This window comes from Triticum aestivum, chromosome 5A (assembly GCF_018294505.1).
Source record: "Triticum aestivum cultivar Chinese Spring chromosome 5A, IWGSC CS RefSeq v2.1, whole genome shotgun sequence".
Classification (NCBI taxonomy): domain Eukaryota; kingdom Viridiplantae; phylum Streptophyta; class Magnoliopsida; order Poales; family Poaceae; genus Triticum; species Triticum aestivum.
In genome coordinates, this window is record NC_057806.1 from 34870851 (window position 1) to 34897500 (window position 26650).

The following is a 26650-nucleotide window of genomic DNA, read 5'->3' on the forward strand; positions in this document are numbered from 1 at the left end:
TAGTCACGGTTGCTTGTGCACCATTTCATCTGCAGGGTCCTTTCTCATATTCCCATGGAGTGCTTGGCTTGCTTCATGCATTATAGGTAACTGCGTTTGCATTGTATTATTCTGTTGTACTATGTAACTAAAAATAGGCTATTTGACATACTGTATATAGTTAAGTTGCAAAAATGTATTGACAATAGGATCTCTTTAGTATGCATAGGTGGAAGTCGACAAAGGTTTAGTCCCAGGAATTCATATCTCACACGATTAGCACCATGCAATACTTGTTGCAGACAAGGTGAGTTATTGTTTGTGTTTGCTTCTGTGCCATTTATTGTTGAACAAATTGGCTTGTGCCCCAGTGTGTCACAAATCATGAAAAACAACCCTAATTGCCAATTCCAAACCCTAAGATGTGTAGAATAGAAAACAAACTTGCAGTATTGCAGTGTTTCTTAATAAGCTGGAAGATTTCTAACTGATTTCGTTTGGTATGGCAGAAGCACAAGCTTTTGGATGTCTTCAAGTGGTGATTAGAGATAAAGTACTTATGGAAGCCATGAAATTTGCATCTACTATGTGAAAGCATCTCTATGAAAGCACTCGCATGAGGAGTAAAATGATAATGCCATGACTGTATGACATGCGATGGATGTACGAGATGTGAGATGTATGGGATGCGAATGATGTATGACATGTGACTGCTGTATCTAATAATACCTGTATATCGGATCCCGGACGTGTTCAGGACGGAGGCCGGCGGCGTATCTGGTCCAGGATCAGCGCCGGATCCTTGCGGTGTTTTGCGGCGGATCCTTGATGCCTTCGGCGACGGGTCCTCTTAGGGATCGGCGCCGGATCCTGTAAGCGTTCAGCGGAGGGTCCTGAACGGGACCAGCGCCGGATCAGTGGAGTCCGGTGGTTTTGACGTGCGGTGACGCATGGATGGAGCGGTGGCGGTGAAGGATCGAAAGGCGGCGGCGGGCGAAGGAGGGCAGAGTCGGGCCACTGTTCCTCGCACGAGGAACAGGAGACCTCGATCGAAGGGCGGAGGCGGACGCAGATTCGGGCATTTTTTTGTCGCTGGTTATTTTTCGCCGGTTTGTTTTCGATGGTTTTTTGAACGAGGTGGTACAATTGCGATGGGAGGTTGGGAGTGTTTGGCACTCGATCGCGGGGTTTTCTTCGGTTTTTCAGGACTGAGCGGGAGGTGGGAGCAAGTACCAAAGAAGTACCAAAAAAGACCGGGTGAGGTGGGACGAAAATAAAACCCGGAACGCGGACTACCAACTGAGACATTAGGAGTAGAGATTCTTTCGTCCAACCTTCCGTCAACAAGTGATCCCTCGCCTTCGTCGCCCCTAATAAAAGGAAACACAATCAACAATTGAGAAAAATGTCAGGCGCAATCCCATGCTTTCATTCCTCGCGTTTCGCTTCATACAAATCGGAGAGTCCCTCGGTGCCCCACCTCGCCTTCGTCCAACTTCGTCTGCCACCCACGCACGTCCTACGACACACTATCTCCGCCCCTTTCCTCGTGTGTTGATAGATATAAGAGTTGATTCAATTACCATATTTGGGAACCAATCACCGTAATCGCATTTATTTATTTCCTGTCTCACCCTTTCTCTATTCTTTAGGCTGGTCGTAATGGTAGTATCATAGCTAGTATCATGCATGCCAACTAGGCAATTTTGATGAGGTGTCATAGCATTAAATGAAGAAAGAAAGGGTGCAGTATCATATCATGATACCGTATCATAATAAATGTTATGCTACTTTGTGTCATGCATGACAATAAATAAAGTTGTACATGATACTAATATATGATACTATGCATTAGGGAGATAGTATCATACACCAGTATCATATGCATGATACTAGTATATGATACTCCCCATTATAACCAGCCTTAGCAGCGTCGCGGCGGCGGCTACAGGCGGGAGGAGCCTGGTGTCCGAATGGGCGAACGGTACGGCCGGCTGAGACTGAGAGTCACCTCTCTCTCTCTCTTTCGTCCTCTCTCTGCAACGACGGGAGGAATCAGTCTGGGCCGACGATGGCGTTGGCGACACGCCTGATGTCCACCAGGATCTTGAGGTCTTCCAGATCAGCGTCGACACTAGCATGCGATCGCCGCGCTGCCCTCGGCCGTGGCTACTCCGGTCTCCACATGACGCCCGCTTCGCTTGTCGCATACATGCTGGCTCGGCGGTGGCTGCAGCGTCAGCGTGCGCCCATAAGATGGAATACCTCCCAGCAACTCGCGTGATAGTTCATCAACGATGGTGACGAACTGGATGATGACCTCCGCCAGGCTGATCATCGGAGCTCACTACACGTCACGTCCAGCGGCAAAGCTTGCACTGAGGCCCGTGACTGCCCCTTCGTCGACAGAAAGGCCTTCATCGTGAGGTCGCCTCCGAGCAGAGGATCCATGTGAGGTTGGGGCGTTCGGCATTAAGGACTGCATGATTGGTTTGTCGCCTGTAAGAGCATCTCCAATAGGCGCGCTAAACAGGCGCCGCGCCGTAAATATATTCAATTTAGCGCGCGCGCAACCCGGCGGGTGGCTCCAGCGGGCGCGCAATAACCGCACACGCGGTATAAGGAGTTGGGCGCGCAATAATCGCACGCGTGGTATAAGGAGTTGGGCGTGCGGCAGGAAGCGCTACCTCGCGCGGTGTATTTGCGGCGCCCGCTTCCGCGCGCGGCACAGTCGAGCGCTCGCGCTGCGCCCTATCTTCTCCCCATCCAAAGCCCCGCGCGCGATGGCGCCGGCGACCCACACCCCATGGACGCACGCGCTGGCACCCCGCTCACCCCGTCCTATAGTCGCGACCCCCCCACCGCCGCCGCCGCCGCCGCCACCGCAAACCCTAGCCCGGGTGGCGTTGGCCTCGCCTCCGCCGGAGCTCCTCCGACCTTCGGCCTCGCGCACGGCCTCTTCATGCCGCCGCGGATGACCTCGGCGGCGGGTGGCGTCGCGCCGGTGTCGGCCCGAGCCGCCGCCCCCTCCTCCTCAAAGCTACCCAATGCGGCGCGGCCAAAGAAAGGCAAGACATTGGCAAAAAAAAACAAGGCGGCGGACGGCTCCGGCACCTCCAAGGCGAGGAGGAAGAAGCTTGCGGGGCATGTGACGGGAGCGGCGGCTGCCGAAGCGCCGGCGAGCTCACTCGTTGAGCCGGCGGCCGGCGCGCACAACATGTTCGACGAAATGCCTCCAAGGTAAAAAAATTCTAACTTTTCATCTTTTTGTTATTTTTTGAATGCATTCACATATAGATAGCTTATTTGCATTGTTCAAAAAACTTTGTAGTCTCAATGATGATGCATACATGTCAACGATGGGTGTTGGCTCCAACAATTCGCATTGGTCTCAAACCAATGACATGCATTTCGAAAACCATGAGTTCGAGGTGGACGAGGAGGGTGAGGGCATTGTCGACGCACCGAAAGGAAGAGCGGGCAATTACACCAACGCCGATGACATCTTACTATGCAATACTTGGTTGCAAGTGTCGAGGGATCCATCCGTTGGAGGTGATCAAAGTAGAGATGCTTATTGGCTTCGGATGAAGGAACACTTTGATGTTCGCAACGTGAGTGGAATTGACTGCTCCGACCGATCACTTCGGTCCCAGTGGTCGACAATCAACTCGGATTGTCAAAGGTGGGCGGCCTGTCAAAAGGCGGTTGACAAGTTGAACCCAAGTGGCACAAATGAGGACGATAGAGTAAGTGGCATTTCATACATGTTCATCATACATGTTCATCATACTTGTTGTTGGTGCTAACTTGCTTTGTTTTCATGTAGTACAACATTGCGCAAAACTTGTTCAAAGAAGAGGAGAGGAAAACCAAGAAGGGGAAGATCAAGAAAGGAAGGATATTTACTTTGCCTCATTGCTATGAAGTGTTGAAGGATGATGAGAAATGGAAGAAGCGTGAAGATTTGGATGATTTGCATTTGAGCAACAAACGGAAGCGAACAATTAAGTTGGATGATGATGATGAGGAGGATGATGCATCAAGTGATGATGGCAAGAGAAGCCCCACACCCAACTCGGTTTGATACTCGAAGCCAAAGCGACCGGATGGGTGCAAGAAAGACAAAACCAAAAAGAAGAAGAGGAAAGGAGATGATGAGCTCAAAAATGCTATGGAAGCAATTGTGAAGGCAAGAAAAGAAGCCAACGAGGTGAGGAAAATGGCAAGGAACCAAGATGTCACGATCGAGGAGAGGAGGTTGGCCGCCGAGGAGAGGAGGGTGGCGGCCGAGGAGAGAAAGATGGTTTTGGAGGAGAGGAAGGTGAGCAATGAGGAGCGAACAAGATTGTTGGAATGGGAGAAGCACTTGTTCTTCTTGGACACATCTATCCTCAATGAGGTGCAAAAGGAGTATGTCAATCTTGCCCATGAAGAAGTCTTGATCCAAAAAAGAGCATGATTCACGCAATGGGTGGCGGTGGCCTCGGCGCAATGGGTGGCGGTGGCCTTGGCGCCATGGGTGGCGGTGGCATCGTGTAACGCCCTCGATGCGGCTATATCTCCCACGTGTCGAAGCACGACTTAGAGGCATAACCGCATTGAAAGCAATGTCGCAAGTGAGGTAATCTTCACACAACCCATGTAATACATAAGGGAAAGAGATACATAGTTGGCTTACAATCGCCACTTCACACAATTACATGAATAAAGCATTACATCATCCAGATACAATCAAGGTCCGACTACGGAACCAAAATAAAAGAAGACTACCCCAAATGCTACACAGATCTCTGATCGTCCCGACTGGGCTCCCCTACTGATCAACTAGAACGAAACAACATAAAGGACAAGATCCTCATCGAGCTCCTCCTGAGCTTGATTGCGTCATCTGCACGGACTCATCGGCACCTGCAAGCTGGGTTTGGAAATATCTGTGAGTCACGAGGACTCAACAATCTCGCACCCTCGCGATCAAGACTATTTAAGCTTATGGGTAAGGTGAAGGTAAGAGGTGGAGCTGCAGCAAGCGACTAGCATATATGGTGGCTAACATACGCAAATGAGAGCGAGAAGAGAAGGCAAAGCACGGTCGATAAAAGTATGATCAAGAAGTGATCCTAAAACAACCTACGTCAAGCATAACTCCAACACCGTGTTCACTTTCCGGACTCCGCCGGAAAGAGACCATCACGGTAACACACGCCGTTGATGCATTTTAATTAAGGTCAACTTTAGGATTTCTACAACCGGACATTAGCAAATTCCCATCTGCCCATAACCACGGGCACGGCTTTTGAAAGTTCAAATCCCTGCAGGGGTGTCCCAACTTAGCCCATGACAAGCTCTCACGGTCAACGAAGGAATAGACCTTCTCCCGAGACATTCCGATCAGACTCGGTATCCCGGTTCTATAAGACACTTCGACAAGTTAAAACAAATCCAGCAACACCGCCCGAATGTGCCGACAAATCCCAATAGGAGCTGCACATATCTCGTTCTCAGGGCACACTCAGATGAGACATCCTACGAGTAAAACCAAACCTCAAGTTGCCCCGAGGTGGCCCTGCAGTCTGCTCGGTCGGACCAACACTCAGAGGAGCACTAGCCCGGAGGGTTAGAATAAAGATGACCCTTGAGTCTGCAGAACCCAAGGGAAGGTGGTAGGTTGTTAGTGCAAATGGTAAAACCAAGGTTGAGCATTGCTGGAGGAGTTCTACTCAAGGCGAACTGTCAAGGGGTTCCCATAATAGCCCAACCGCGTAAGGAACGCAAAATCCGGGAACATAACACCGATATGACGGAAACTAGGGCGGCAAGAGTGGAACAAAACACTAGGCAAAAGGCCGAGCCTTCCACCCTTTACTAAGTATATATATGTATTAATTAAATAAGATATATTGTGATATCCCAACAAGTAAACATGTTCCAATAAGGAACAACATCTCCATGTTACAACAAGGAACAAACTTCAATCTTCACCTGCAACTAACAACGCTATAAAAGGGGCTGAGCAAAGCGGTAACATAGCCAATCAACGGTTTGCTAGGATAAGGTGGGTTAGAGGCTTGGCTCAACAATATGGGAGGCATGATAAGCAAGTGGTAGGTATCGCAGCATAGGCATAGCAAAAGAGCGAGCAACTAGCAAGCAAAGATAGAAGTGATTTCGAGGGTATGGTCATCTTGCCTGAGATCCCGCAAGGAAGAAGAACGAGTCCATGAAGAAGACAAACGGGCGTAGTCGAACGGGTCCTCACAAACGCGACGTTACCGAAACCAACCCGAGGAAGCAAACACCGGAAAGAAGCACACAACATAGTAAATAACCACGACATGAACATGGCATGATGCACAATCAAGTATGATGCATGTCCGGTTTAATGAAGCATGGCATGGCAAAAATGCACAAACAATTCTACAAATTAAGTGAAGCACAATATGCAACGGAGTTGCATATTGAAGAAAACACCACATGACTTATTTAGTTCGATCTTGTTTATGTACCCAACAATTTTAAATGTTGTTAGCATGGCAAGAGGTGAAGCACAACAAAACTACCTAACTAGGCAAGTTTAAATGAGGCCGGAACAACAAACAACAAATTCCGGTAAATCCCCATATGCATATTTTAGATTTGGTGTTGTTCTGCCCTAAACCATATTTTAGAGTTGTTAAACATGCAAAACAAGTACACCAAGTTAAATTAGACATTTTCTACCCCATTTACATATAAAGTTTATTAAATTCCGAGTTACGGTTATTTAGTTATGAATTAAAGCATTTTATCATGGCATAGGAGCAAATTTAACCAAACATCATTTTAAACATGGGTGAAAGTGGCAAATTATTAAACCACACAAAATTCTAAGCAAGTCTCATATTTAAAGTTTTTACATATGATGCACCATTGGAGAGTTATTATATGCATGAACATGAGGGACCTTTCTGCAAAACTGCAGTCTCTGCATAATTGATAAAATTGCAGGCAGGGAAAAAACATACATTGGGCTGAAAACACTGGAACTGGGCCGGACTAGTGGGCGCTGGATCTGGGACTGCTCACCAAGTGGCCTTGGGCCGGTTTAGACGGAGAAGGAGGCCTGCAGGGGAAAACAGCAGCAGGCCGGCTCGGGCGGACTCGGTCAACGAAACAGGAGCGCTGCGCTCGTCTCCCTCGCGTGGATGAAGCAGAGACTGGGCGCTGCCTAGGCGAACGAAGCAGATGGCAGGGTCAACGACGAGGCATTCGGCGGAGCTCCGGCGATGGAGGGAGGCAGAGCTCGCCGGGGATGGAGGGATCCGGGCGCGGAGAGGACCGGAGAGGATAGATCTGGCCCCGAGGCCTCATTCCCGGTGACGGCGATCTCGGGAATCTCCGGGCGGCGGCGCTCCCTGGTGAGAGGGAGAGAGAGATTCGGTGAGAAGGGAGGGGGAAGAAACAGGAGGAAGAAGGGAAGGAGAGGTGCAGCCTGGTGGTGGCCACCGACGGCAGGGCTCCTCCTTGAGCTGCGGGAGCTGCTGCTGCTTGCGAGGATGCTCGAGGCAGGGGCTGCAGGTCCTCTGCTCTGGCTTGTAGAAGAACGACCAGCGCCATGTCCCTAGGGCGTGCTGATGCTCGCCGGCAGTGACGAGCGCAAATCCTCGGGCTTCCTGCGAGACGAGACAGAGACGAGAGAGAGATGAGATACAGAGAGGAGGAAAAACAGAGGAAGGAGAGGGCGCGACGGGGCTCATCTGCTCGGGCTCCGATCCAGAACGGGCAGGGAGGCAGAGGAGGGTTGGATCGAGGGAAGGCCTCGGTTGGTGGGGAGAGATCGAGAGGATATTCTTTTGGATCGGGGGTTTGGTGCGGGTTGGTCCGGGAGGGATCCCGAGGAAAAACAGGTGGAGTGGCGATGCGGTGGGATTGATGGAACAAGACCCCTAGGATCTAGGGTTGGACCTTATATTTATAGCTGATGAAATCGGTTTAGGGCGGTTATGTCCGTCCGATCGTAATCGGACGGACGGAAAAAAAATAGGCTAGGTAACCCAAAAAGAAAAACGGAGACGTTTTGTAGATGTTTGGGGATGATCCGGACACGACAGTGACGACTGCTCGGGTCGGGTCCGGGTAAGTTTTGGACGCGCACGAGAGGTCTATGCGCGGCGCAAAGAGGGGTAGGCTGGGCCTAGGAGGACTGTGGAGAGCGGTTTGGTCTGAGAGGAGAGGGGAGAGATGCAGCCCGACACGGTTTCGGAGACCAAAAACGTCTGACGTTAGACCGGCTATACTGCCGCTATAGTTATCCGTTGGGGCGTCAAACGGACTCCGAATGCGATGAAACTTGGCAGGCGGCCTACTAACAACAAAACAACACCGCACGCCAACTTTCATCCCATTCCGAGAACATTTTTCGGCCACTTATAAAATAATATCTCGGACATGCCGCGGGCACGTGCAAGTGTGGTTGGGCTCAAAACGGACAACGAAAGAAACGAGGAGACCGGGACGGATGCAAGTTTTGAAAACATGATGATGCAATGCACATGATGACATGACAAGAAGCGACGCGCAAGCAAATGACAAAGCAACAACAACGAAAAACTGGAGGACAACTGGCACATCGGTCTTGGGGCATCACACATCGGCGCCATGGGTGGCATGGGTGGCTTCAGAGGTACCATGGGCGGTGCAATGGGAGGCATGGCTGGCTTTGGAGCACCCCCCGACGCTATGCCACCATGGGAGGCATGAGTTTTGCTTCTCTCATGGGAGGCATGGGTGTACCTCCGGCCGTCATGGGCGGAATGTCTTTCGATGTGCCTCCTCGCACACATTCCTATGAAGATGCCGTTGAAGATCTTGCCAACACCGTCGGAGCTTCACGTGATGCGGTGCGCGATGATGAAGATTCATCTTCGGAGGCGGAAGAATCGTCTTCCGAAGATGAGGACGAGGACGAAGACGAGGACGAGGAATGATGTGTCTTTCATTTGTGTATTGAACTTGATTTGCATTTTGAAGTTGGTTGGATGAACTTGTGGGCATGAAATTTTCTTCATCAACTTGTTTGTGTGAAATTTTATATGTCATGTTCATTGCATTTTGAATGTTTTATCAAATTTTGTGTTCAAAATGCAATATGCAATGCATCGGCGAGTCGCACGCTGCATTTTTGCGCGCTGCTGGAGCGGCGCGCGCGCTGCATTTTAACGCGGCCGCTGGAGTCAGCGCTGCGCGCCACGCCAAACCAGATGATGAACACGCGCCAAATCAGTTTTTGCGCACGGCGCGCGCGGCGCCTGTTGAAGATGCTCTAAGGCTGTAACCCCAAATGACGAGCCCGGCGTGATCGATGAAGACTATTATGGCGGGAGCTGCGCGTCCCCAAGCAACCACCACCTCGCTACGGCTCCAAATCAGGGAGTATCGCTTCCCGGCTAAAGAGACCGCACCGCTGCCTGGAGCCGCCGGCAGGCTTCGCCTTTGTCGTGAGCGGATAGAGACAAGGAGGGACAACAGTACGTATGCCATGCAAAGCGCTCAATCTATTTGACAGGCATTTGACTTTTTCATTCAGATAATCTATGATTCTCTAGCTATATGTCTCATGGTGTACGTGATGCCTTCAGTCCACATAATACGTTTTACTGACATTTAGCTTTTTGATTGAGGACCTGTGATTCTCCAGCTACATGTCTCTGTGTACGTGATACCTTTCTCTGAACATTGTTTTCATTATATACATAACCACCACTCAGGCCATTACAAAAGAGAAGTTCTCATTACTCATTGTCTTTCTCGTGATTTCTGTTAGGGCCACCTACCACACATGCATATACACCATGTTTATCTAATGTAATTTGATGTTGTTTACATGCGACACAAAAGAGTTAAGTGTGCACTCGAGAAAAATTTACTTTGCGGGTACACATTTGCTCAAGGACTGGTCTGTTGAACTTTCAACGACTTCGATTGGTCACTGAGATAATCTTTTCTCCTTTTGTTGATATATGTCTCAAAGAGATTCGTCATTCCCTTTTTTTGTGTTATGTTTTCAACGTGAAGAATTTCATACTTTTGTAGTGGAGCCATCCAAATATATATTAGGAGTTTCTCGAAATAATCATCAAGACGTAAAATCATATATGCATATTGTTTCCTGTATTTTTTATGTGAGCGGAAGTTTTAGATTTGGGACCAGCTTATTGCATGATCACTAAGAAATTATTGTATAGTTTATCATTTATATTTTATTGTGTCTGTGTAAACAAGAATTTTGTTGGTTATTTGGCCGGTTCTTTCTTGAACGGAGCTTCCTGTGCCTGGCCGCTGCTGAGAAAATCGACCAGCAAAGAACATGAACGAAGATGGTGATAAGACAGGAAGGAGCCGAGTATGCCACATCTGGATATGATGGTTTCCCCTTTGTTCTCTTCCCTCTTTCTTCGTAAGTGAATGATTTTAGATTGTTGGGCATTATTCAATTGCTACTAGGAATTTTCTATCCTAATTACTTCATTAGATTCTGTTCACTTTTTGAAGTTTTAGTTTGTGCAAGAAAAGGCACCGAGAGCACGTGACTCCGATTGAGGATTCACACAATAAACAACCAAAAGTAGTGGACACTGTTTATCATCTAAGATCGTCTCATGATGATGTTGCACATGAGAAAGTCCTTCCCTACTAATAAAGCAGTTATTATTTTTGGCCGTCCGTCATTAGTACTTTTGCACAAAAGCCCCTGAAGTTTGTACAAATCCACCCGCGGTCATGATAAAGTCAACCAGATACGAGCGATAGAAAAAAAAAACTCCCAACCGCATCTCCACCTCTAGCACGCCGCTACCCTCTGGCGCGAGCCGCCGGCCCCAGCCCCGCCGCAGCGCGCCGCCACCGCCTACCCCGCCGGCACTCCTACCCCAGTTTCCCCCCATGACTGCGACGTTCTACCGCCGGCGACACCCCACGTCGCGGTCGTTGCCGGCTCCCATACCCGCGGGCCTCCGTCTCCCTTGCTGCCGCCGCTGCCCCGCTCGTCCAGCGGGCCGGCCCCGTCCTTGGGGCACAGGGGCTACCCACGCCCTGCCATGCCCGCGCGCGCCTCCTTCTCCCCTTTCGCCACGGACGACGCTGCGTCCTGCAGCTTCACGGATACGTCCTCCACCCTGACCGACTTCTCTGAGCCTGATGCGATCCCGGTGGTGGCCGCGCCCTGCGAGAGGCCGCTGCTGCTCGGCCCGGCGTCCTGCCGTGGCGGGTCGCTTGTCGTCGGTTCCAAAGTCGGGCGGTTCCACACGGGTGGCGCCTATCCCGCTGTGCACTGATCTCTCGAGCTTCAAGATGGCAATGGGGCATCGAAACCCGCGTCCCCGCGGGTTTTTACCCTATTAGGGGACGGGGATGGGCGTATTTTCATCCCCGTGGGGCTGTTGTTGGGCATATTATACAACCCGACATGTTTCGTGGGTTTGCACCCGTTTCAGTAGTCCCCGAACCCGAAACCCGGCAAACCCGGCAAAATACTTTTTTTTACCATGCACTGATTCGGTGCGGCCCAAACCAAAGCTATCGTCTTATGTAATTGCACATCTTATTGAACCATGTATGGCTTATCATCTTTCATGCTGAGCTGATCATTTTTATTGCTGAAATGTGGTATTATGCTGCTGAAATACACTCTATATAGCTGTTGAACCATCTACTATTGTTTTTTGTTGAAATTTGCTCAAGTTATGCTGCTGAAATGTGCTTGTTTTGCTGCTGAAATGTTATTCTTTGTCGCCACTATGTTTGTTTAAATATTTTGATTTTCTTGTGGGTTCCCCGTGGGTTCCCCGAAACTCGATGGGTTTAGGGGACGGGCGGAAAACTAGCCCCGCGCATGGTGATGGGGATGGGGACGGGTTTACGATTTTATCGTGGGGATGGGTTTGGGAAGGCAAAACCCGATGGGCTTTGTCCCCGTTGCCATCTTGACTCGAGCTGCCCGGCTCTGGCTGCGAAGATGATGGCGGCGCCTAGGCCACAGCAGCCACATGGGATGAAACTAGCAGAGATGAAGAAGACGACGGTCGTTGGGAGGAGAAAGGTTGCCGGGATGCTGGAGGACGTGCACCAGCTGCGGCTGCTGGTCAACCGCTACGTTCAGTACAGGTTGCTGAACGCCCAGGGGCATAGGCGGCCAAGGCCAAGGCTGCTGCGGTGGAGGTGAGGCCTTGTTACTGTGACATGATGTAGTTTGATCTCCACAGTGTGACTGAGATGCTGATGTTGTTATTGTTTTCATTTTGTTGTGTGTGAAGAACTCCCTGTTCGGACTGGCTGAGAGAATTGCCGGGCTACGAGAATCAGTCGCTGGTAAGAGGGCAGAGGCTTAGAAGATCAAGAGGGATCAGAGATTGTGCTCAATTGTTGGTGGTCGGGACGTCAGGTAACAACAAATTTGGCACATTTTGCTTTCTGAACATTTGGAGGTTGTTGTATAGGCCTTTATAAGTGATTCTTAGATAAATGTGACTATTTAATTTGAGCTATCAAAATGTTTAAATTGGCTATGTCACATGAATGAATTTATTTCCTCGCTCGCATGAGATGGAGCCATCAAAGGGACATGACTCAGCATTACCACCTTCACTGTTTTGATCTCAGTTTGTCCAACTAGGAGCCAACTGAAGTATCACACTGAATCATATGTTGCCTATTATCTACTCCCAGTGGAGTACTGAAATTTTAACATAACAACTACATTCAATATGTGCCCAATGGATATTACGTATGTGCACTAGCATCAGCACACTTAGGATGATTTATGTGTAAATATGTGGTTCAAACAAAAAATAATAATCTGCACACATAGCTTACTCTGGTTTCCCTCTCTATCTTGCTGGAACAACCCTGCTCGTGATTGATGTTCCGGTGGCGCACGTTGTGTTGGTCGTAGTTGCCGGAAACCTCACTCAGCTTTGCCCATCTGGCCCAAGTTGGTCATTAAGGCAATGCTTACTAAGTTTATTTTGTGAAGTTTGCAGGAGTTATCTGAAGAAAGGACTCACTATCTGGTTAAATGTTCCATTGGATGCCCTTGCAAGAAGGATTGCTGCAGTGGGTTCAGCGTCACGGCCCCTCCTGCATCAACAATCTGGTGATCCATATGCAAAGGTAGGTAGCTACCAAGGCTCTTATCTATTTCTTCAATTTCAGTGTGGCATGCTGACAGAGGTAATAATGTGTTGTTTTCTTATGCAACCCTATGCAAAACTTGCATCATTTTTTGAACAAAGAATGGACTCATATGCTAATGTTGATGCCCGAGTTTCCTTTGAAAGTAGTTCAATAACACCAATATACATAATTCTGGTTTTCATTCCAGTGCTCTATGCTACTACAGAAACGTACATGGTTCACCGATACGATACTTCTAGCTCTTCTGTTTTTACACCCTTGCTCCCTATAAATACAATTATCCATAACGCAAACATTGCATTCAGAAATTGACATAATGACTTGGCTAAGATGATCTTTTGAACTATGCCTGACTAGGATTTCTACCTTCCATTCTTGATATAGATGGGAGCTTTCTTACTGAGAAGGCTGTGGTAAGAAACCAGATCTTGGTTGTTGTGATGTATATATACCTTTGCATGAGACATCCTTCTTGATATAGTCAGAGGCTCAGAGCTATGCCAAAGGATAACTTGGGTTTTTACTTAAGTAAACGATATGTAAATAGCTCTAAATTATGATATTTGGGATTGTAACTCAGCTCTTGGGTTCTATTTGTTGGCATGCCGTTTGATCAATTTTGAGGTAAAGCAAAGTTGTTATCCAGAAAATACTTAGCTACTTAAAGATGGTCCAAGTAGAAAAAAATGTTGCCATAGTTTTCAGGTATGCTAGCATTCAAATCTACTTCAGACACCAGATAGCACATCAAATTTTGATACCTGAAGCGATAGCTGCAGAGGAAAGGTACCAAAAATGATTCATGGTCTCTTTGCTTAATTCTATGCTTCTCAAAATGCTTTAGTATATGCCCATAATATCAGAGTATGAATTGTTCTGTGAGCAGTTTGCTTTATCGATGATAGTAATTCATTCGTTAATCTGATATATGTTCCGCATTTCTGACTGAAACAATGGTATGTTTGGCTTTGGCAATTGGAAACCCCATGTGTGTGTAGTTTTTTCAGTCGTTATAATTTGATCATGCTGAAGGCAAGATATACATCATGGTTGCTTCATGTAACTTAAAGGGTCTGGGGCAGTGTTAAATGTGAAATAGCTTCACGGGGAAAATTGTTTCATTTCTTTACAGACAAGAGATAAACCAGGGACAAAGCACAATCAGACAATCTGTTTTTGCAAAATATTTTCTACCTTCCTTTGTCGTTGAAGTGTATTGGCTTTATTTCTTACAATACAAAACTGAAAAGTTCCAGCTGTACTACCAACCGATAATGGAAGCTATGATAGGAACGCTGCCAAGAGGTATGTTAGGCTAGGTGCATTACTTATGGAATCACATGATAAGAAAATCAATGAATTAATATTTTGGGAGGTTGGATTCCTGATGTGCTTAGTTGGATTGACAATCTTTTCAGTACAAGTTGATCATATTAGTTTAGTCAGACTATTCACACACCAGCATATATATAGTCCTTAAGCCTGTTGATTTCCTGTGCCTGAGGACTGCTACTGCTGCTATCCTTGCTACTGTATTTTGTTCTAGCTGCTAGGTCGTGCTACTGTTGCTGCTGTATAGATGTGAATATATGTGTGCTAGATGTGTTACTGTGTAAGAAAGTTGTATAAATATGTTAAAATTCTGTCAAAAAGCTCAATGTACATATGTGTAGATGTGTTAACATTTGCTCGATGATTTTGTGGTCATATAATTAGTACTGCATGTTATGCTTTGTCCGCCGGTCCTGACTGACACGGAGATGGAGGACGCCCTAGATCGAATGCTCACAAAGATTGGCCTCGCTATGGGCACCCACCTCATGTCAAGGCAGACCAAAAGGGGCGACCTTATCATTCGCTGATCTTATCTGATTAACTAAAAAATGTTTATTTCTCGTGTACAGACCACTTCCTTTGTGTGAAAGGAAAATAAATTTATCTTTACCTTTTCTTTTTGGCTATTGCATTATGAAGTCCATAGTCCTCACTGTGACGATTCCTTGCTAATGCAGGGTTTGTTGCAATGTATGCTAGGTTGATAAGCAGAGATGCGGTAAGTTCGCCTTTATTTTGCAATGTATGCTACGCTGACAAGCAGGGATGTGGTAAGTCTACCTTCTATGCATACCTGATCTATTCTAAACATGCATTCAGTAGTTTTGTAAAGCTTTATATTCTTCTTCTTTTTAACATTTGTTGTGTTTGACGAGATGCTTCACCAATGTTCAGATGTGCCATTCTTCTCATAATTTGTGTTATTATTAGCTGGATAACCTAGATTTTTTTCCCTGTCTTCTGTAGGACACTAGGACTGTTGCTTAATTCCTAAATCTCCATTTTAAGGAGAGGGTGGACTTTTTTAGTATAAAGAAAGAAACTTAAGGAGAACAACCACATGGTCATTAATTGTAGTGCGTGAGGGAGTAGGACAGGATCTTATTGCCAAAAGTATACCTGTAGCATCAGCTAGATGCATCTTGAAATAAGCTCCTTCTTGATGTTGATCTCTGGTTGACTCACAAGATTAAGGTGAACATCATTTTATTTGGCACGGGTTTACATCGCCTTCTGTCGATATGTTACTCTGCATTTGCGGTTGACACTAGAATTGCTAGAATGTGCACTAATAGATGTGCCACATGAGGTTGGGCCAGGCCTTGGATGTGGAAATGGCCTTTACATGAAGAAAAAAAGGACTACCTGAAATATGAAATATTTTGTGAGGTTATGCAAACACTTGCGCTCTATAAAATTAGTGTTATATGTTTATTAGTTGAACTAGACTGGACCACAAGATGTCGATTTCGATGAGCCTTCAACACGAACATGCAGGATTTAAAGTGCGAGGTGTTTTTTCTCCCGGTGCAACGCACGGGCACTTTTCCTAGTAAAGACTAAAGGCTGATCATGCTGATAATGTTGACCAGATTTAGATGGTGAAACAATTGGGACTTGGGAGTACAAGCTCAAGCCATTGAGATAGTTCAAGGTATACATTGTCCAGGTTTTCATGCATTCCAGACTATTGGTGCATGGACTCTCTAAAGTTTGATTCATCATCTTGAGATCTGGACAAACGCACAACTTTGTTTAAATGGAAACTACATGGCCCGGGTTTTCTTTTAGTGTTTTATATCAAATAAATGGAAATATATTTGCACAATGATCAGTTGCTACTACAAAGAATGTGTTAATTAATGGGCAGTGGAATGGGATTAGGCCTCACAATTTACAAACAACTCAAAGAATTGAAGTAACGAAAGTACGCGTCACACTTGGATATGTGGTTGGAAAGAAAACGAATCATTGAAATGCTTCTGCCTCCCAAAGGAGGCTTACCTGCGTTTCCATCGAAGGGAAATGTTCCGAAATATGAGGGTTTTATCGCCGACTATTGTAACTATTGTGTGTATAAGTGAGAGATGTGCCTCTCATTATGGTCCATATTTGCTCGCGGGTAAATGTTTAACTATTGTGTATAAAAAATGAGCAATACATCTCTCATTACCTCCCATATTTCCTATCAGGCTAATGTTTCTAGACAGGGTGCTATTTTGTAAAACACGAGGATAAGGTATATGTTTGACATGTTTAGGACTGAGCCACTAGAACATTTATGTTCCCGTTGCAACGCACGAGCAATTACCTAGTAAAACCTAAATAACCCTAAAAAGTAAAAATCCCAAACCCGAGAAACCCTTCCCGAGTCCCCAGCATCCGTTCTTCTCGAAGCTGGCGGCGCACACATCGAGACCTCTCCTGATCTCCATCCCAGGTACAGGAACCCTAGTCAGTCACCTCCACGTCTCTCCCGTTCTCAGATCTCGCCGTGCCCGCTTCATCCCCAAGCTCTCTCTTGTCCCCCTCTGCTTTCCCCACCGCGCGCCGCTCCCAGCCGACGCCTCCCCCTTCACTGGTCCGGACCCTACCGCGCTCGCTTTGCTTCTCACCGGCTCCGCGGGAGACGCCGACCCCGTCATCCGCCTGCTCGTCGCCACTTCCCACCTGTCGACCGCTGGTGGCCTCGCTAGTCAGCACTCAGCACTGTATATATAAACAAAAAGGCAAACCTCTCAAGATATATAGATGGATGAGCGACGGATGGTCACGTCCGCCATTGTAGCTGAAGAAGAAACGAGGACACATGTGATCAAGATAGATAGGTACTCAACAATCAAGGAGTTGCTCAAGGTTGGCAAGTATACAACATCTATCCCTTTCATTGCCGGAGATCATAACTGGGTTGTGAGGTATTTCCCAAACGGTAACACATATGCAGATAATTACGCACCTGGGCACGTATCTGTTTATCTGGTTCTTGATTCGGCTGGTGCCAAAGATGTGAAGGCAAAATTCACCTTCAGTGTTCTTGACAAGGGTGGAGAACCAGTGCCTTCATACATCAAAACTGTGACACCACATATCTTCCCAAGCAAAGGTTCGGATTGGGGTTTTGCTAATTTTATCAAGCAGAAGGATTTGGAGGGATCAGTTCATCTAAACAGTCTCAGAATCAGGTGCGATGTCACTATTGTGAAGATCCGCAGCGAAGAGACGCATACAAATCAGTTTGTTGTGGTTCCTCCAAGCAACTTGCATCGCCAGCTTGGCGACCTCCTGAAAAGCAAGGATGGAGCAGACGTGGCCTTTCGAGTCGGCGGCGAGATATTCTCGGCTCATAGGTCCGTGCTCGCTGCTCGTTCACCGGTCTTCAAGGCGGAGCTCTTTGGCACCATGAGGGAGAGAGCTGGCGATCCGATAGAAATTCATGATATTGAAGCTGATGTGTTCAAGTCCTTGCTCCATTTCATCTACACGGATTCACTCCCTGAGAGCACTCATCAAGGTGCAACACAGGAAGATGTAGTGACAGCTAGCCATCTGCTTGTAGCGGCGGACAGGTACGACATCGAGAGGCTGAAGCTGATATGCGAGGATAAATTGTGCAATCATATTGACCTCAACATGGTTGCGACTAGTTTGGCTCTTGCCGAGCAGCATAACTGCCATGGACTCAAGGAGGCTTGCTTTGGGTTCCTTGCTTCTCCTTCAAATTTGGAGGCAATGATCGGAAGTGATGGTTACCAACATCTCAAAAGCAGTTGCCCGTCTACTCTCAAAGAGCTCATTGCTAGACTCTTGCCTGCTGAACTGATGGCAGCCAAGGATATTGTCAGGTCAATTTGACCAGTACTGTTGGTACTGATTATAAAGTAAACTTGGTATCTATTTTGCGTGTGTGGGTCTGCCCTCAAAGAGCTGATTGTCAGATTCTTGCCTGTTGAGCTGAGAGTTATCAGGACAATTTAATTAGGACTTGCGCGTGTGGAACTACTGATCGTGTCTCAAGTAAACTTTAGTGTATATTTTGCTAGTTTGCCGTGTCAAACAGAATGCTATCAATCTATATCTATTTATGCAGGTAGAATTGGTACTGTTGGGTCCTGCATTAATTCTCTGTTTTCCGTATGCATTGCCTAGCCGTATACACTTCGATTGGTCAGAGTGGAGATGAGTCTGATTTTGCCTGCTGATACAAACCAGCCTGAGTTTAAAATATCACCTCTCTGTTTTCCAAGTTTGGCATGGCAGTTTTGCTTGATTGAAGTGATCTGCACCTTAGCTTTTGTTGCTCGTCGTTTCTTGAATGATCCCAAACACAGAGTTTTTAGCCTTGAACCGAGATAAACCATGTCGCCATGTAGGGCCGCAAATCCTGTTAGCTAAGGACCTCTTTCTTGATTCAGAAGATTTTTAGAGGATTCTAACCATTAGAAAGTTTTCCTATATGGTCTTTTTGATTCGTCTAATTGCAAATCATTTTCTTCTTATGATTCATTTGTACGAGGTTCCGTAGATTTTTTTTCATTTAAGAATGCTATTTCTTCTGCATAATCATACAACCATTCAATCCTATAGTAGGTTCACTGTTCAAGATATCTTCCGATATTCCAATTTTTCGCTTACCAGTGTCTGACCGATAAGATAAATCGGCTGATAAATCAGCCGGTATGACGATTAATCAGCCGATATGCCGATAAACTGGCCGATTTACCCTTATCTTGGGTTGACCGATAAATTTCTGATAGGCGATATCCCAACATTGAGAAGTATTGATGGACAAATCAAGTGAATTCAGGGTAGTACTATGGTTTGGCTGATATTGTTCGACCGGACTTGAGACCAACACCCGATTGAGCGCCATTAACTTGCCTAGGATGTGTGGCTTTGGGCGTAGATTGTGTGACATTTGTTGCCATGTCGGCCTTTACTGGTGGGCCTGTCCTATTGAGATCAATTCCAGACGGACTAAATAGGCAAATTTGGATCTTTGTCAAATTTTACTAAAGCAGCGACAAATAATATGGATGTGAGGGAATACAAAAGTTATGGTTTTACAATAAAGCCACATATGTTGTGTTAAATTGTTAGAGTTTCACTAACATTTTGGTTTTTGTAATTAGCTGGTGAAAACATAAAATCTAGATTGTATCGCCAGAGTCCGCACGTATAACCCCAAAGTTAGGGTTTTGCTCTTCCTCCCGTCTTCGACGGCTAGGGTGTTAGAATAAATCCGAGGTATACCATCGATCATTCGAGGACCAAGCAATCACACAAAGACGACACCAAGATTTGTTAACGAGGTTCACCGATATGACTACATCCCCGAGGTCTGACTACGGGCGCTCCTTCCCGTGACATCGTCACAATACCACACACCGGCCATCCGGACGCCGGCACACGCCGCCGGCTCCCCCTTGCGTGCCTGTGCTATTATGTTGGCATAGGTTACATCGTGTGTCTACCCCCGCTATATATGAGAGGCCTAGGATACAAGTGTCCTATTAGGACACGACTCCACATCTTATGTAAACACAATACAACTCCTAGTCCAACTGTAACCTAACTTGTACACAATATTCGACACAACTCTAACAAACTCCACCTTGACGAATATTCTTCACCACCTTGAATTCGTCAATGTGTCAAACTTCCATGTACATTGGACCTGAGTTTATCCCATGAGTACCGCTGTTACTCCAAAGACTCCATATGACTCCACCCGCAACTTGTAGTCCCTCCTTTTTTTGACCAGAGTTAACACTCGAGCAAAATTAAGTTCCTTGTTACTCTAGTTTGTGCTCCCAACTTCTAGAGTATCCGTCCAACGCCATCACACACTGATCACTGACCTGCGTGAAAGTGAACAACTCACATATTGGGTGTCACACATAAGAGTTACCTGAACTCAACATCACGGCTCCTTTCTTGACCGCATGTCTGAAACTTGAAAGAATTTCACCGTTGCTTGTAGTCATCCCGAGTCAAATTCACAGTTGTCTCACCACATGTATGACCACCAGAGCTCTGGCCCGTCTCCATGCCCCGTGCATACCGCACGCCTCGCCGCTATTACTACGTCGATCCTCCGCTGTCCCGGTCGAGTCTCAAGGGTCGCGAACCCACACCACTCAACCCCCACTGCAGAGTACCACCGACCATCACCGGTCGATGACGAGTTTCACGCTTCCATCAGACCACTGGGCTCCAGTCCGAATTACGTGTCCCTTGCTTTTCCCCAGCTGAAATAGGCTTCGATTCTCTGGGTCCTTACACCGCAGCCCCTCAATCCAGCTCCACCTTCAACATGACTCCATGGTGGTTGTACGTGTCACCGTGCGCCCCGTCGACTTCAAGCTCCATGTGTACACCACCTTGAATCAACCCCGTGACATAGTCTTGTCGAAGTCACACAAGCCCTCAGGCCTGCGCCACGTGTTTCCACGCCCTAGAAGTCGGTCACTATCAGCATCGCGCACCTAAGTCGTCGTCGCCGATCTCACCACGGTCTTCTGTACCAACCGACTCACGTCGATCCGTCAGACTGTCCAGGCCAACTGCCCTATGTGTCTGACCTGAGCCGAACTTTCCTGACTGCAACCATCTGTAACTCCTCACAACCATCATCGTCCATCTTAAATGGCTTGACACCCCGCAACGCCTTCAAGCATCCTTGTTGTGCCAACAAATTTTTTCATCGTTGTCTGCCATAACCCAAGGTTTCCCGTTCCGTTGAACATCTCCACCTCAAACCTAGTATCCGTTGATGCCATGGTTCTTTGTATGACTGACCCTGTGAAAAACTAACTTGGCTGAACTCTCGATGCTAGCAATTGCTGTCAATCCCTTAGCCTATTTCCAACAGACGTGTTACACGAAGGAGCTGCCTTGTTGCCGCACATCTCCGGCTCAAACACGAGGACACTTAATCCTCCCGGGACTCGGTCCCTTTTATTCAAACAAATCTCACCATGCACGATTCCTCCGTTTCTCGATCCATCCAGCGAACAAGCACCGCGCTCCCCTGCCACGGCTTCATCGGCGCCTTAGCCCGGCGCTATCAGCCTGGCGCCCTCGGATGGGCCTTGCCATGGGCCGCCAGGCGCCCGAGATCGCAACACACGTACACACACGCCGAGTGACGCTCGCCCGATCGATTAGGTGGATCAACCGCCGCACGTCTCGCCTCGCGACCGTACGCCTCGTATGCCATGCAACCCTAGCAGCCTTCGCCCCCGCTCGCTTCCAGATCGATCTCCTCCGAGATTTCGTGCTCGCGTCGCGTGCAACGCGCCGCCAACCTGCTCGCGTCCGATTGCTGCTTGAAGACCAAAACACGACCAACTCTGCTTCTGAATCATAACTCGCCGACGATATTCGCTCCCGCATCACGATCTCTTCCTGCAGATATTTGTCGATGCTTCCTTCCTCTAGATCAACAATTCATAGCCTCCAAACGACCTAGCTCTGATACCACTTGTTAGAATAAATCCGAGGTATACCGTCGATCATCCGAGGACCAAGCAATCACACAAAGACGACACCGAGATTTGTTAACGAGGTTCACCGATATGGCTACATCCCCGAGGCCTGACTATGGGCGCTCCTTCCCGTGCCACCGTCACAATACCGCACACCGGTCACCCGGGCGCTGGCACACGCCGGCGGCTCCCCCTTGCGTGTTTGTGCTATTATGTTGGCATAGGTTACACTCATCTCCTACAAGCTTCGCCGCCGAGTCTGTGGATCCACCTCTTCTTTACCTGCCGCTTAGGTGGACGGTGGCAGGGAGGAGGATCCCGGTGCCTCAGCTCCGGTTAGTAGTTTATGTTAGGGTTTTTTTCTCATAGGGGTGGCATTCCGGTAGATGATGCGCTTCATCTTTCAAGTTGGTCTTTTGGGATCCGATACTCCTGGAATTCGTCCTTTAGGATGAAGTCGACGGATCTCCGACGTTGATTGCTACAGTCTCATTCGGGCAGCGACGTAAGGTTTTCTCGTCATGCGTGAGCGCTCGTGAAATTTGGTGTCGGACACTTCGGATCAATTCAATGGTTCAGTGACAACGACTGCGGCTCTGGGGCGCAAGTCCTTAGGGTCATGTGCATGAAGACTTCCTGGGTGTCATTTACAAAGTCAAGCCGGCTCCGGTAGGGGATCGACGCGTTGGCGGCTCGTTCTGGCAGTGGCAGTGATCGTTCGGTGGTGCAGGATGCTCGATGTAATTTGTATTATGTTTAGAATGATTTGTACTTCTCACGAACCCTTTTAACATATCAGGTTCCTTTTTTGCAAAAAAAATTTTAAAATTAAAACCTAAATTGCCGTAAAAACCCTAAACCCCACCCCACCCCTCTCCTCTCCCTTGTGTGTATTTTCTTCTCGAAGCTGGCGGCGCACACATCCGTCCTCTTCCGATCCCCATCCCCTGCACGTCAGTCGCCCCCATCTCTCCCGTTTCTCAGATCCCGACGTGCCGGCTTCATCCCCGAGCTCTCTTTTCTCCCCCTCCGCATTCTCCACAGCGCGCCGCTCCCAGCCACGCCTCTTCCTTCACTGGTCCGGCCCCTACCGCGCTCGCGTTGCTCTTGCTCCTCACCGGCTCCGCGGGAGACGCCGACCGCCTCATCCGCCTGCTCGTCGCCTCGTCCTCGTCCTCATCCTCGACCGCGCAGCCCCCGCTGGTGAGCTGTTTCTGGTAGGTCAATACGACTCCGATCGACATTTAACCCAGGCCTAGCTAGTCAGCACTGTATAAACAGAGGCAAACCTCTCACCTGCGTGTGACTTTGCAGAGTATCGTTTCGTGCAAAATGGCGTAAAGTGGCAGAGCGCGGGCAAAATCTTTTATTTTGCATTCTTCGCGATCTTACAGCCTAAGGGGCTGTTTGGTTTAGAGCCGTGACTTGCCCGACCAAAAAATTGGTCGTTGACTAGCCTGGTGGTGGCGTTTGGATCGGATCCAAATAATTGGCATGCCAGCCCCGCCTCAGCCTTCCCTCCTTCTTTTGCGCCAATTAGTTGGCAGAATCGCGGGCGAGGGAATCGTTCGCCAATTTTTTGGCTAGCCAACAGCCCCTACGATTTGGTAGGGCTGAGAAGGGCACGAACCAAACAGCCCCTAAGCTACCTCAGCCCGACCCCAGGATGGCTGAGCGCCGGATGGTCACGTCCACCATTATAGCTGAAGAAGAAACAAGGACACATGTGATCAAGATAGAGGGATACTCAAGAACCAAGGAGCAGCTCCAGGCCAAGAACTATACGAAATCTGTCCCTTTTAAGGTCGGAGATCACAACTGGGCTGTGAAGTATTACCCAAACGGTTGCACGGCACATGATTACATATCTGTTTATCTGGTTCTTCATTCGGCTGGTTCCAAGGATGTCAAGGCGAAATTCACCTTTAGTTTACTTGACGATGGTGGAGAACCAGTGCCTTCATACACCAAAACTCTCGCACAACATATCTTCCCAAGCAAGGGTTCAGACTGGGGTTTGCCTCGTTTTATCGAGCACAAGGATCTCGAGGGATCAGTGCATCTAAGAGGCGATAGTTTCAGAATCAGGTGCGATGTCACCGTCATGAAGATCTGTAGCAAAGAGTCACATGAGAATCAGTTTGTTGTGGTTCCTCCAAGCAACATGCATCAGCAGCTCCGTAGCCTCCTGGAAAGCAAGGATGGAGCAGACGTGGCCTTTCAAGTCGACGGCGAGATGATCTCGGCTCATAGATCTGTGCTTGCTGCTCGTTCATCTGTCTTCAAGGCAGAGCTCTTTGGTACCATGAGGGAGAAAGCTGGTGATCCGATCGAAATTGATGATATAGAAGCTGATGTGTTCAAATCCTTGCTCCATTTCATCTACACGGACTCACTCCCCGAGACGACTCGTGAAGATGTGGTGACAGCTAGCCATCTACTTGTAGCGGCGGACAGATACGACATCGAGAGGCTGAAGCTGATATGCGAGGAGAAGTTGTGCAATCACATTGACACAAAAGTTGTTGCCGCGAGTTTGGCTTTGGCCGTGCAGCATAACTGCCATGGACTCAAGGAGGCTTGCTTTGAGTTCCTTGCTTCTCCTTCCAATTTGGAGGCAATGATCGCAAGTGATGGCTACCAGCATCTCAAAAGCAGCTGCCCGTCTGCTCTCAAAGAGTTCATTGCTAGATTCTTGCCTGTTGAGCTGATAGCAGCCAAGGATATTATCATGTCAATTTGATTAGTACTTGCGTGTGTGGGTTGGGTACTGATGATCATATCATCTATCAAGTGAGTTACTTAGTATCTATTATGTGTGTGTGTGGGTCTGCCCTCAAAGAGCTGACTGCCAGGCCTTTGCCTATTGAGCTGACAAAATTGCTATAAATCTATTCTATTTATGCATGTAGAACTGGCACTTTTGGATTCTGCATTAATCCTGTGGTTTTCTGTATGCACTTCAATTGGTCTGTGTGGAGACTGAGTTTTTTTTTCCTGTTGTATCTCTATTTTGACTGCAGTCCTTTAGTAATTCTCTCCTGGTTGAAACATGCATATGCTTGTACAAACCAGCCGGAGTTTAGGCATGATGCATCCCTATTTATCATGTTTCGGAAGTGAAAAATATCGCCTCTCTGTTATCTGAGTTTGGCACAGGAGCTCTGCTTGATTGAAGTGATCTAAACCTTTCTTAGCTTGTGTTGCTTGTCCTTAATTTGTTTGGTGATCCCAAGCGCAGAGTTTTTAGGCATGAACTGAGACAAACCATGTCTTTATGTAGGGCCGTAAATCCTGTTAGCTAAGTGCCTATTTGATTGAAAAGATTTTTGGAGGATTCTTATCCTTAGAAGATTTTCCTATATGGATTGTCTGATTCCTGTAAATGCAAATCATTTTTCGAAACTTGTATTTGGTCCCAGGCAGCCCAGGCCATTGGGCATCAGAAAATTAGTCAGCCCATATATCTAGGAAAATTTAACGGCCGAAATCATTATTCTGACCTTTTCAGCAATCTTTGTCACAAAATGAACTCGACATGAAAGTATTTCACGATCTGACCCTTTTAGCAACGCCACAGCCCGTGACGTTTCTTCTTCATATAGAAACGCCGAGGTGTCCCGTGCTTCAGCTCCACATTCAAACACCAAACTAGCTAGCGTTTTAGCTCCATATGAAAACGCCAAGCATGTTGACGTTGCTGGCCGGGCCCAAACGCCAAAGCTCATGGCGTTTCTAGCTGACCACAATTCCTCACAACTCCTCGCATCCATGCCAGGCCATGACCACCTTCCCAAGCTCCGTCCTAAGCTCGTCCCATCCGAAATATGAGCATGGAAAGCTAGCACAAAATTCTAATTGATGCACGCGCTCCTGGCCGCATGAACGTTAGGCTAGACATAGCTAGCTTAGATACGTATATACTTACATATCTACATATTTGTATATCAGAAAGCTCATAGTTGTATATACCTAGATACCCGTTTGTATGCATATATTATATACATACGTATTCGAGTACTTGCGGCCGCCCGGCAAGCGCGTACGTATACATACACAAATATATATTTGCTTAATTAGCTACTCAACCATGCCTAATATGAATTGATTGATGTAGATTTGAACTGGATACGCACACGAGAACACGTCCAGAGCTGCGAGTCGAGGCTGAGCGACCGTTTGAACCACGGGTGGCTCGAGAGCTCGGCGACGGTGAGGCGCGTGGCTGGGTTGGGGTGGAGCAGGCGGCTCACGAGGCGGAGCGTCGGCGGGGACACCACTCCGGGAGCGTGTACTCGCGGCGGTGCGCCTTCCTGCACATCTTGATGATGTTGGAGTCGTCGAACGGCAGGCAGGCGGCCGGCGAGTAGGACGTATAGGATGACGCCGCAGGAGCAGGCGTCGGGCTTGACGCCATCATAGCCCTTGCGGTAGAGCACCTCGGGGGCGGCGAAGGCGGGCGTCCCACAGGTGGTGTGCAGGCGGCCGTTGTCGCGGTGGGACTCCGGTAGCGCAGCGAGGCCGAAGTCGCAGACCTTGAGGTTGCCGTCTGCGTTGAGGAGGACGTTCCGCTGCTTGACGTCGCGGTGGGTGACACCGCGCACGTGGCGGTAGATGATCGCGGAGACGAGCTGGAGGAAGACGCGGCGCGCGGCGCGCTCAGGGAGGGCTGGCGGGAG

General features: G+C 48.0%; 2 protein-coding genes across 2 annotated transcripts; both read left to right on the forward strand.

The window, feature by feature from the left end:
• The first annotated feature begins 16858 nt into the window (after positions 1-16858).
• On the forward strand, positions 16859-18525 carry LOC123106456 (BTB/POZ and MATH domain-containing protein 1-like). Its single transcript, XM_044528615.1, has one exon. The coding sequence runs from the start codon at positions 17236-17238 to the stop codon at positions 18334-18336; it is 1101 nt and encodes a 366-aa protein (XP_044384550.1). The 5' UTR covers positions 16859-17235; the 3' UTR covers positions 18337-18525.
• A 5095-nt stretch (positions 18526-23620) lies between these two features.
• On the forward strand, positions 23621-24714 carry LOC123106457 (BTB/POZ and MATH domain-containing protein 1-like). Its single transcript, XM_044528616.1, has one exon. The coding sequence runs from the start codon at positions 23638-23640 to the stop codon at positions 24712-24714; it is 1077 nt and encodes a 358-aa protein (XP_044384551.1). The 5' UTR covers positions 23621-23637.
• Positions 24715-26650: the final 1936 nt, after the last annotated feature.